Source organism: Eublepharis macularius, chromosome 4, assembly GCF_028583425.1.
Source record: "Eublepharis macularius isolate TG4126 chromosome 4, MPM_Emac_v1.0, whole genome shotgun sequence".
Lineage (NCBI taxonomy): Eukaryota > Metazoa > Chordata > Lepidosauria > Squamata > Eublepharidae > Eublepharis > Eublepharis macularius.
The window spans coordinates 169,215,626-169,227,036 of NC_072793.1; the positions used below are offsets into that span (position 1 = coordinate 169,215,626).

At 44.3% G+C, this 11,411-nt stretch overlaps 1 protein-coding gene across 1 annotated transcript; it reads right to left on the reverse strand.

The window, feature by feature from the left end:
- Positions 1-3,413: 3,413 nt before the first annotated feature.
- On the reverse strand, positions 3,414-10,613 carry LOC129327807 (zinc finger protein 397-like). The gene is made up of 5 exons (XM_054976562.1): positions 9,822-10,613; positions 6,937-7,057; positions 5,505-5,906; positions 4,968-5,297; positions 3,414-4,715 (listed from the first exon to the last, which is right to left on the reverse strand). The coding sequence occupies exons 1-5, from the start codon at positions 10,587-10,589 to the stop codon at positions 4,087-4,089; spliced, it is 2,250 nt and encodes a 749-aa protein (XP_054832537.1). The 5' UTR covers positions 10,590-10,613; the 3' UTR covers positions 3,414-4,086.
- Positions 10,614-11,411: the final 798 nt, after the last annotated feature.

Here is an 11,411-nt window from a genome sequence, read left to right on the forward strand (position 1 = left end):
ACAGGCTGGGTAAAGGTGGGTGAGCATTGCCACCTGTTCTGCTCCTGATCTCAGCCTGGTGAAGAGGAAATGGACATTGCCTCCTGCTCCACTCTTGAACCCAGCTTGGTGAAGGGCGGCAGGCATTGCCACCTGCTCCAAGCCAGATCCTAGCTCAGTGAAGGGATGTGGGCATTGCTTCCTGCTCCCTGCTGGGTGAAGGGAGGAGTGGGCATTGCCTCCTGCTCCACGCCTGATCCTGACAGGCGAAGGCAGGCAGCAGGATTTGCTACCTGCTCCGCTCCTGATACCAGCTGGGTGAAGATGTTGCGGGCATTGCCACCTCCTCTGCTCCTGATTCTAGCAAGGTGAAGATGGGGTGGGCATGGCCACCTGCTCAGTGACTTATTCTGGTAAATTGAAGGGGACTGGTATTACCACGTGCTTTGCTCCTTATCCTTGGTGGGTGAAGGGAAGAAGGACATTGCCTCCTGTTCCGCGCCTGATCCTAGCCAAGTGAAAGCGCGGGGCGGGCATTGTCACCTGCTTCACTCCTGATCCCAGACGGGTGAAGGGGGGCAGGCATTGCTATATGCTCTGCTCCTAATTCTAGCTGGGTTAAGGCAGGGAGTGAGCATAGCCACCTGCTCTGCTTCAGATTCCAGCTGGGTGAAAGGGAGGGGGAATTGCCACCTGCTCTGCTCCTAATACAAGCTGGGTTAATGTGGGGGTAGGCATTACCTCCTGCTCTGCTCCAAATACCAACTGTGTTAAGGTGGGAGGTGAGTGGGCATTACCACTTTCTCCGCTCCTAATACCACCTGGGTTAAGGCAGGGGTGGGCATTGCCACCTGCTCTGCTCCAAATTCCAGGTACAACAAAGGACCAAGTCCACGGGAAGTAAAATTCACAATGAATGTATGGGTATGAATTCACAATGTGTATGAATTTTCACTATTTATAGCACTTGCACTTTGAATATACATTTTGTAAATTTACTGTTGAGTATTGCATTTTACTTCCTGTGGACTTGGTCCTTTGTGGTACCTGTGATTGGAGGGGAGTAGCCATTTGTTTTTCCTCTGCTCCAAATACCATCAGGGTTAAGGCGGGGGGTGGGCGTTGCCACCTGCCCCGCTCCTGATCCCAGCTGGCTGAAGGGGGGGCATTGCCACCTGCTCCGCTCCTATTACCAGCTGAGTTAAGGCGGGGGTGGCGCCGCCACCTGCTCTGCTCCTAATACCAGCGGGGTTAAGGCAGGGAGTGGGCTTTGCCACCTACTCCACTTCTGATCCCATCTGGCTGAAGGGGGACAGGCAATTGATACTTTCTCCACTCCTAATATCAACTGGGTTAAGGCGGAGGGTGGGCATTGCCACTTGCTCCTCTCCTAATATCGACTGAAACAAAGCAGGGAAACCCCGGATAGTCAAAAGCTACAGGAAACAATACCGGGAATATACAGTCAAAATTTTTGGATTTTTATAACAATATATTGGTGCAAAATGTGCAAAAGTGCAAAGTGTCAACAATAAATACAATCTATAATAAATACAATCTATAATAAATACAAGGTAACAATTATACAAGGTAACAGTTGTTTGTCCGTGTTTTTGTAATGTTCATAAAGAAACGTCTGGGTGAGAGCTGCAGTAGATTTTGCACTGTGTCCGTTGCACTGAAATGGTGGTTCATGCCAGTAATGAAAATATCATGTGGTGAGCTGTTCTAATTGAAGACCATTAGGAAGGTGTACATCCAATAACTGTGCCCAGGAAGAAGTTGTGTATACGAAACGGGAATGGTATAATATGCAAGCATAATCCCGTCGGCACATCAATATTTTCATTTGATTTGGATTGTGGTCACCCTCCTCTGTGGGACTGTCTGCCTACATTCCTAAGAAGGCTCTACTGCACCTCTCACCCAGACGTTTCTTTATGAACATTACAAAAACACGGACAAACAACTGTTACCTTGTATAATTGTTACCTTGTATTTATTATAGATTGTATTTATTATAGATTGTATTTATTGTTGACACTTTGCACTTTTGCACATTTTGCACCAATATATTGTTATAAAAATCCAAAAATTTTGACTGTATATTCCCGGTATTGTTTCCTGTACCTCTCCTAATATCAGCTAGGGTTAAGATGGGGAGTGGGCATTGCTACCTGCTCTGCTCCTCATACCAGCTGGATGAAAGCAGGGGCGGGCATTGCCACTTGCTCCCATCCTGGGCTTCCTGCCACGGCACATTTTTTGGAGGGACATGGTGCCTTGCCTGGGCTTTCCTCTGCGGCAGCACCCTCTGGTGGTGCACCAGGGTTGGAAGTCTTGAATATGCATACTCATTTATATAGTAAGATTGAAAAAGACTCACCACAGGCTTAAACTGGACTAGCCTTTTAAATATTTAATTAAGTCCAAAACCCCACAAAGCGCAGAAAAGTAAACACACAATCTGGAGTACCTTATAAAAATATTAATTGCCTCAATAACTTATAACCTTTCCTTAGCTAAGTTTTGTTTTCTCAGATGGTAAAAAAGAAATACCCAATGAAGGTTTCACCAACTGCTTGGAGAAAAAAAAAAGTCCTGTCCTCTTAACAGAGGATTCATGGGACGTTATTTACCTCCAGGCCAGGAAAAGTTCAGCTGTCCATTTCCACATACTAAGCCTCTATGAAAGGGGCAGGATATATTCCCCCCGCCCCCCGCTGGATCCATTAGCAGCCCTCAGCTAGATACCTTTCCAAACTAAACTAGAGAGATGAAAAGAGAATTTGCTCAGTCGATTCAACAAAGGCACACTCTCCATGGAGGAATTCAAGGGCCAGGTGAGGAGTCAGAGGTGGGAAAATCCTGGCTAGGAAATAAATCACCAGGTGAGAAAGCTGGCCTCCTCCCCCAGGGTTAACACCCAGTCATTTCCCATGTATGGAGTCCAGGGGGTACAGAGCAGGAGGGAGTTTTAATTCTCCTTCTTGATGCTCTCCGGGAGAACATGGGGACGAGGGTCAAATGGAATTAGAGAATTAGTATCTCACAATGTTCACCTACCATTTCCAAGGATATCCACCCATTTCCACAATATTGTTATGGTGTTAGGGGGTCTGACCACTTTGAATGTGGAGGCAGTCAGTTCCACTGCCAGGACTCTTGGGCTTCACCATGGGGAGATCCTGGAAAGGTTGCACCAGGTAGGGATGGGGGAGGGGGCAGGGTTGGGGGATGTGCCTTTAGAAATCCTGGTCAGATAAAAATGCTTGTAAATTAGAGATGCTGGCTATTCCCTTTAACCATTTAGGATTAATTTCGAGTTATGGTATACTATTGATGGTAAAGGTAAACTTAAAGTTAGAGCATAGTATGTAATACTTATATATCATTTCAAAGAGAAAATTGGTAATTATCCCTAATTTCTTTTGTTTCTTTTTTGGTAGACACCTATTGGTTTTTTTCCACTGTCTCTTTATTAATTTGGAAGAATTATTTTCAATAAAGCATTTGGAAAATATAAATGTTTTTGCCAGGTTTCCAAATTTCAGAATGAGTTAGGTTGGTAGATGTCCTTATGTAGCAAATTTCACAGAGAAGGGCAACCACTAAAAAGGCCCTTCTTTGTGTAAAAACCTTTTCAACTTTTGTCGCGTTGGAAAAGAGGAGCCTCACTGAACCCAACTATAGGGTAGTTCTAGGGGAAAACTGTATCCCTGTGTGGATTCTCTGGAGATCATGAAGGTCTGACCTCTGCCTCAAAGTCTTCCATTGCACTGAGCATATATGAAATTTCTCCCCTATATGGATTCCATGATGGTTAAGGAGGGCAGCTCTGGCCTTGAAGTTCCTTCCACCCTGACAGCACTTCCTTGCTTTCTCCCCCATGATATGTATTTGAGGCTTCAATTATGGTTAGAGCTCTTCCCACAATCTGAGCATTTATACACTTTCTCCCCAATTTGATTTTTCTTTCTTTTTCTTCTGTGGTTACAGAAAAGATTCTGTGCAGATGCAAAACCTTTACAATAATTTATATGGCTTCAACTCTGTGGATTCTGTGGTCTTTAAGGTAAGAAATACAAGATAAGCTCTACTCATAGGTTAAGTAGCTACATGGTTTCTCCTTGTGTGGATTCCTTGATGCTGTTGAAGGACACACTTTTGACTGAATTTCCTTTCACAGTTCGAGCATTCAAAAGATTTCTTGCCTGTGCGGGTTCTTCGATGCTGTGGAAGATAGCAACTCTGACTGAATTTCTTTCCACAAATGGAGCATTCAAAAGGTTTCTCCCCTCTGTGGGTTTTTAGATGCTGCTGAAGATCACCACTCCAGTTTAAGTTCTTTCCACACTCTGAGCACTCAAAAGCTTTGTCAACTTTGTGGATTCTTACATGCTGTTGAAGATGGAAATTCTTACTGAATTTCTTTCCACACTCTGAGCATTCAAAAGGTTTCTCTCCTGTGTGGATTCTCTGATGAGCTTTAAGATTGCAGCTCCGACTGAATTTCTTTCCACATTCTGAACATTCAAATGGTTTCTCACCTGAGTGGCTTCTTCGATGCTGCAGAAGATGGTAACTCTGACTGAATTTCTTTTCACACTTGGAGCACTCAAAAGGTTTCTCCCCTGTGTGGATTCTCTGATGTCGTTGAAGAGCACCACTCCAGGTGAATTTCTTTCTACACTCGGAGCATTCAAAAGGTTTCTCACCTGTGTGGATTCTTTGGTGTGCCAGGAACTTTGATTTGTATCTGAAATACTTTCCACATGGAAAACATTTATGTGGCTTTATCACAACACGCTTGGGAAAGTGTACATTGACCTTTTTTCCATCAGATAAAGTATTTTCCGTCTCAGAACAGATCAATGGCTTCTTTTCTGAATGAATCTTTTGATGCTGAATAAGATTTGCTTTCTGTAAGAAACTCTTCCCACAGTCAGAGCAGCTGTGTGGTTTCTCTCCTGTATGGATTCTTTCATGTCTAAGGAGCTCTGATGTGCGAATGAAGCTCCTTCCCCACTCTGAGTACTGACGGGTCTTCCTTCCACTGTGCTTTTGCAAATGGACATTATAATGGGCTTGATCTGAAAAGTTCATTCCACACTCCAAGCACTCATACATGTGAATTTCTTCATGTAAATTCCCCCCTTGGCAAGCAATGGGTTTGTCCCTCTTCTCCACTATCTGGCATCCTTTCAGCTTCTTGGGTCCACTGAGAGTCATGAAACTTCCTGTCAGCTCTTCTTTCTTGGCTTCGTCTGGTGATACCTGATGCAGTTCCTTGTCCTCCTCATTCTCCTGATCAACACCTGTAGGAATAAAGAGAGAGACCTCATTAGCACCCACGAAAAGAGGCCTCACCTGCACAGGAAGTTCTCGCTACACTCAGAACATTTCAAATGGGTTCTTCCTCCTGTAACTTGGAAGTGCATATTAATGGATTGTTTAAATGTTCATCAAAGCCTGCTGTGTCAGAGAAAACCATTCAGTTCTTGCATATCTATATAGCTCCTCACCTGACTGAAATCTTTGCTGGGAAGTAAGAGTCTTTCCACACTCCAAGTAATTATATGCTTCCTCTCCTGAGTAAACTCTTTCCTGGAAAATAACATTCATGCTCTGACTGAAGGTCCTTCCAAATGCCACACTTTCGCTTTCATTTTTCCTGGACTGAATCCTCTGGTTAGCACAGAGGCCTTTGTTCCTTCTTTCTTGGGCTGAGCTTTCTTCTTGGACTGGGGTTTCATGCAAGCCGTCTCTTTTGCAAGGAATGAGTTTTCCCCTCATCTTTTCTGCATGCCTTCCCTGCTGCCTCTCTGGTCTGTCTTGATCCCTAAAGATTTGTTCAGCCTCTTCACTCTTGGCTTTTTCCAGAGAGAACCCCTGGAATTCCCTGGCCGTCTCCTCTACATCTCCTGCTGGAATGAAGAGAGAGACTCAATCAGCACACGGGCAAGAAGCCAAGCCACCTATCAGGCATTTCTAATCAATGGGTGTCCAATTCCTTTGACAGATATTCTCCTAAACTGAGCAGCTGGACATTTCTTGGCCAGAACTTCCAAGAGAGCTGTTTTTATATTCTGCCTATGCCCCCCCTCCCCACATCTTCCTATAGGTATTTTATGGAGAAGAGATAAAGAATCTTTCCCCCACCCTTCACGTTTGACTTCCTCTGCAGATCTTTTGATTCTCTGCTACTGATGATTACATACATTAAGTTACCAAAATGTCCAGTCCTGCAACTGACCAGAGAGTTTCCTTCTAGTTGTGATGAAAGCCATTAGGAGCTGGTTTTCAACCTTCCAAAAATATAGGGTTGGGGGGGGGGACTACACGAAGTGAACCACCCAAGTCAAAGAGGACCTCCATGGTTTGTTGCAGTGGAGGCATGTCTGGAGGCATCTAGGTTACCATTATAGGAAACAAGTAACCTTCCAAATAGTCCCTTGCTTGTTAGTAAGAGCTTTATTGAAAAGTTGCTAGTTCATGATCTTACCGGGTTCATTGTCAGAAATGAGACATAAACAAATATCAGGAACAGATATCGTTTACAGACTAACTTTCCCACCCTCTTCCTAGAGGCTGACTAATTCTGCTGGGAATGATCTGCAGAGGAGAGGACATAAGATTCAAGGTTAAGTGGGCTCCTTTCCCAGAGGCTAGGAGCAGGCATAGTCTAAGAGAGATAAGTCCAGAATTCACATCCTGGGAGAGTAAAGAAACACTGCTGCAACAGACAGTCATAACAGCATAACCTCCAGCCCCACCCCCCACCCCCCAGGTATGGGTATGGCAGATGCTGCCAGCATCTTGACAACCAGCCCCTTTCCATGTAATAGCTGATATCTAAGGATACTGCAGCCAAGAACCACCGCTAAGCTCAGCTCCAGAAAATGCTTCCAAGCCTCCCAGATAGGCCCCCAAAGGTCTTCCACCCTCCCTCCTCACCCAGCAGACTGGCCTCTCTGTCCTCTTCTTTCTTGATGCCAATCAACATCTGCCTCCGCTTGCTCTCAGGCAGATCTTGTCCTGCCTTTGAGACACTCCCAGATGCGTCCTCCAAGAGCACCTGCAACAGCAGAGAGGGATCCTTTCAAAGTGAAGCTTCAAAAAAAGGAGCAGGGACACAGGGGAAGATTCTGTGCTCCATCCTGAACTTAGAAATTTATTGGCATGTAATAAAGAGAATCAGAAAAAGACAAAGAAGGAGGGGAAAGAAACGTAACCCCTCCCCCAAAATAAGTTTAGAACTTCAAAGGTTAAATAAATTCAGATTGTAGGGCTCAGTACTTAAATAACTAAATATAGAACAATAGTATATATCAATATAGAAAAATACATGAATTTATTACAAAATAGTTTTTAAAAATTTCAGGGTGAGTACAGATTAAAATCACACAGAAATTTCAAATAAAAACCTTATGCAACCCGTGATCAGTTTCGGCTGTATGGCTTTCTTCTGTGGTCAAGCATAGATATTATACATTACCTCCAGACAATGTAATAATTTGGCAATAGTTAGTCAATCTAACTATTAATTCCGTCTGATTTTTATCGGAACCAGTCAAATAGGGATCGTCCATCTGGACAGTACAAATGTGGAAAGTGTTCTGTGTGCCCCTTCTCTTTGACGATGAAGTTTGAACATCTGCAAGGTTTTTACAGATTGAATGTTTTTCATTTTACAAACTCTAATACTAAAAGGGCAATATATCTTATTATATGCCCATGCCAGCTTCTAAATATTGGGATGAGTGTATGTGCTGTAAAGACATGCATTATAGAACATAGTTCATGAAACTGCAATAAAAATATGGACGCACCTTTGGTAGCACATTTTGTAGAACAGGGATCCTCTGTTGAGGATTTGTAGTTCTTTATACTCAGCAAACATGTATCACAAGCATACAATCATTCTGACGTTCAAAAAACATTCCTCTATCAAGAGGCAGCTTGGATTTATAGGTTAAAAACATATATGCCCTATGAACGTAATACAAATTTGGATCTGTCATGTTATATATAGGAGCAATTTAATAAAGACCATTTAGTACTGTATTTATAATACATTTGTGATAGGCTGCATTTTGAGATATTGTTATACTGTAATACTAAGGTATTTAAAATGTATTGAATAATTGTGGTAATGTTATATTAATTTTTTATTAACTTCACAGTAACTGCTTATGGTTAAAATTGTGAGGATGTGGTAGTTTCACACACAGCTGCAGGGGATAGCTTGTCTTAAGAAGGGTATGTTGTTAGTATGTTTAGAGAGCATGTTGCCGGCTAGTATTGGAGCAGTACCTTTCCACCTGATTAAGGAATGGCTATTGGACGGACTTGCTTCCTATGTAAATGTTGAATTATAATCAAGAGGTACGTTCAAATATTACAATATCTACTTCTTTATAATACTCAGATTCTATTCAGCTGTGTGGTATTCCTTGTGGCACAAAGATTATGATTTAATCTTAGAAAGAACTTCTGGGGAAGATTTACTAAGAATAACTACTAAGGAAGGTCAACAAAGAAACAGGCTTACATCTCGATGCTCGTCTTATTGCTATTCATTACAAAAGTTGTTCTACTACATCACAAGAATGGGATTTTTCTAAGTTTGCGATACAAGATCACATAATTTTTTGTGATAATTTCCTGTTATTTATGTAATTTGTATGGATTATATATTATTGTATTATTGTATTATAAAATAGTAGCCATATAATCACAGTGATTGTTTGGTTTTTGTTAGTCGTACTCCTTTGTCATGAAGCAGAGTTAAGGCTGTCAACTCCAGGTTAGAAAATTATTGGAGATTGGGGGCGGAGCCTAGGGTGGGCACGGTTTGGGGAGGGGAGTGACCTCAGCAGAATATAATGCCATAGTGTTCAGCCATCTCCTTCAGGGGAACTACAATACAGAGATCAGTTGTAAATTGGGGACATCTCCAGGCCCTACCTGGAGAATGACAAGTGAAGGCACAGTTGCTCATTCAGTATTCAAACAACCATTAAATATTCTGAGTGGAGCGAGTGTGCATACTTCTAGTAAATTAATACATTATTAAAATGAATTGTTACAAAAATGCGTATTATTTGAACTAATGACCTTCGATGAAAAGAGCCACAATGACTTCCATTCTTGGCATGAGGCCGGCACTGCAGGGAGGCTTGCAACTTACCCAGAGTTCCAGTGGTGGCTGGTTCAAGATGGCATCCACTTACCAATCACGAGTCCCCCAGCCAAGGGCTTACTCACGTCCTGAAACATGGACATGTGCCACCCTGAAGAACAGTGTTGTGAAAACCTACAAGTGGGATGGCAGAGAGCACATGCCGCTCCCAAGCTACTGAGTATCGCTGTTTTAGACACACCCTTCAGACCCTTCAAGTCAACACTCAAATCTGCAAATACTTTCCAAGAGCAGCACCACAGAGAGCACATGACAGCAGTCCAATCTACAGGTTACTGAAGCGTGTATGATGGAGACAAGCTGTCTGTCATCTAGGAAATGGAAAAGCTGCAGACAACCACGGAGAACATTGCAAACAGGGCAGGAAATAGAAGTATCCAGAACGTCCAACAGTGCTCTTTGACGGGAAGTGGGACCAATCTTGGACAAACAACTGACGCCCAAATTGAAAGACAATCCCCACCCCAAAGAAAATCCAACTTTGCCAACATTTGGTTTTCCAGATAATGGAGACAACTGACCCTGCCTATCACCCTACGGTCATCCCCTTTGGCCTCTTGAGACGGAGAGGGATCTCAGCCCCTGCTCCACACCAGGCCCTCCCACACTCAAGAACCACACAACAGAAGGATCTCACCTGCTTTTTCTGCCTTAAGAGGAACTCCTCGGCCAGGGCCACTGCCTGGGAGCAATTCTCAGGACCGTTTTCCCTCACCCAGCTCTGGATCTCTGGGGGTAGGATGGTCAGCAGCTGCTCAAGGATCAAGAGCTCCAGGATCTGCTCCTTGCTGTGGTTCTCCACTCTTAGCCACCCTCGGCACATTTCCCGGAGGTGGCTGTAAGCCCCCTGCGGCCCCTCGGCCTCCTGGTAACAATAATGCCTGAACTGCTGGCGCTGCTTCTCCTGGCTCATGGCATCAACTTGCAAGATGGCTGCCTTCACTTTCCCATAATCCTCTCTGTCTCTGAGAAGCAGACTGTTAAAGGCCTCTTGGGCTTCTCCGCTGAGGGCTGGCCGGAGTCGGGTCACCCACTCTTCCTTGCGCCACTGACAGGCTTCAGCCACTTGCTCGAAGGAGGCCAGGAAGGCCTTGGCATCCTCCCAGGGTGATGGCTTACCCAACAAATGTGGGATTCCCCATCCAGAGTGAGGGTTTTCCATTGTCCTGAGGAACTCCTGCCACTGGGCTTCCCACTGGGCAAGGGAAAGGGGACCGTCCTCTGCTTCCTGATGCGCCTGAACTCCTGGTCTCCTCTGAAGGAGTTTCCCGACGCTCCCGTCCTGGAGGAGGTGAAGAGATTTTGCTATCCCCTCTGGTGCCTCCCCTGCTGTGGTGCTTTGCCCCTCCGTTTTCATATGGGGTGATCGCTCCAGGATATTGTTCCGATGGAAAACTGTGGCCATGAATTACAATGTACTAGATTCGGCTTCACCCTAGAAGTAAGAGACAAAAACAAGAGAGGGAAAGAACAGATAAAAGTGACAATGTCCTTTAATTGGCTTTCTACTGGTTAGATACATAAGTTACAGGTTAAATGACGTCAGTATGATTTTATATACAGAATTGTTTATTAAATGCATACATTGGCATTCTCATTAAAATGTTTAGAATTTCTTTTAAAGGCTGGAATCAGGATTTCATGTCTTGTCTCTACTGCACGGCCATATCGCTCTTGTAAGAAGCAGCGCAGTTGTCATATCAAGGAGCACATTCTCTCTCCATGAAGATTCGCCTGAAGCTGCCTTATATCAAGTCAGATGTTTGGGCCACCTACTCCCCTGTTGTCTGCAGTGATTTCTGGAGCCATTTCCCACCATCTTATTTGGGTTGGCTTAGGATGGTGGAGCCTGGGATGGAACAGGGGGAATTCCTGGACTCACAGGCATGTTCTTAACCACAGAACTGTGGCCGAGCCTCACTTCCGCCCCACAGAAATCCCTTCATCCCTGTCCAAGTTCCACGTAACTGTACTGACCTCACCTCTCACCATCACAGGTTCATGAGCACAGTAACAAATGCACGCTTGTATATATCACCTCCCTGTAATTTGGAACTCTGCTTTTTTAACTTTCTCACTCATTATGCGTGGTTGGGGGAGGCATGTTGATCTACCATGTTTAGGACCGCGTGTAGAAGGCTAGGAATTGCTCAGATGGAGGGGGAAGGGAGAGCAAGCCCCTACCAGACTGACGGGCCAAGGGAAACCTGCACTTCCCTCTCGTGGA

Excerpts from the sequence above, each read along its gene's own strand:
- LOC129327807 (XM_054976562.1), bottom strand. The coding sequence starts at position 10,589 with ATGGCCACAGTTTTCCATCGGAACAATATCCTGGAGCGATCACCCCAT. Across the intron at positions 5,907-6,936 it reads CAGAGAGGCCAGTCTGCTGG|CAGGAGATGTAGAGGAGACG; the intron begins GTGAGGAGGGAG and ends TCTTCATTCCAG. Across the intron at positions 4,716-4,967 it reads CACATCAGAGCTCCTTAGAC|ACCAAAGAATCCACACAGGT; the intron begins ATGAAAGAATCC and ends AGTTCCTGGCAC.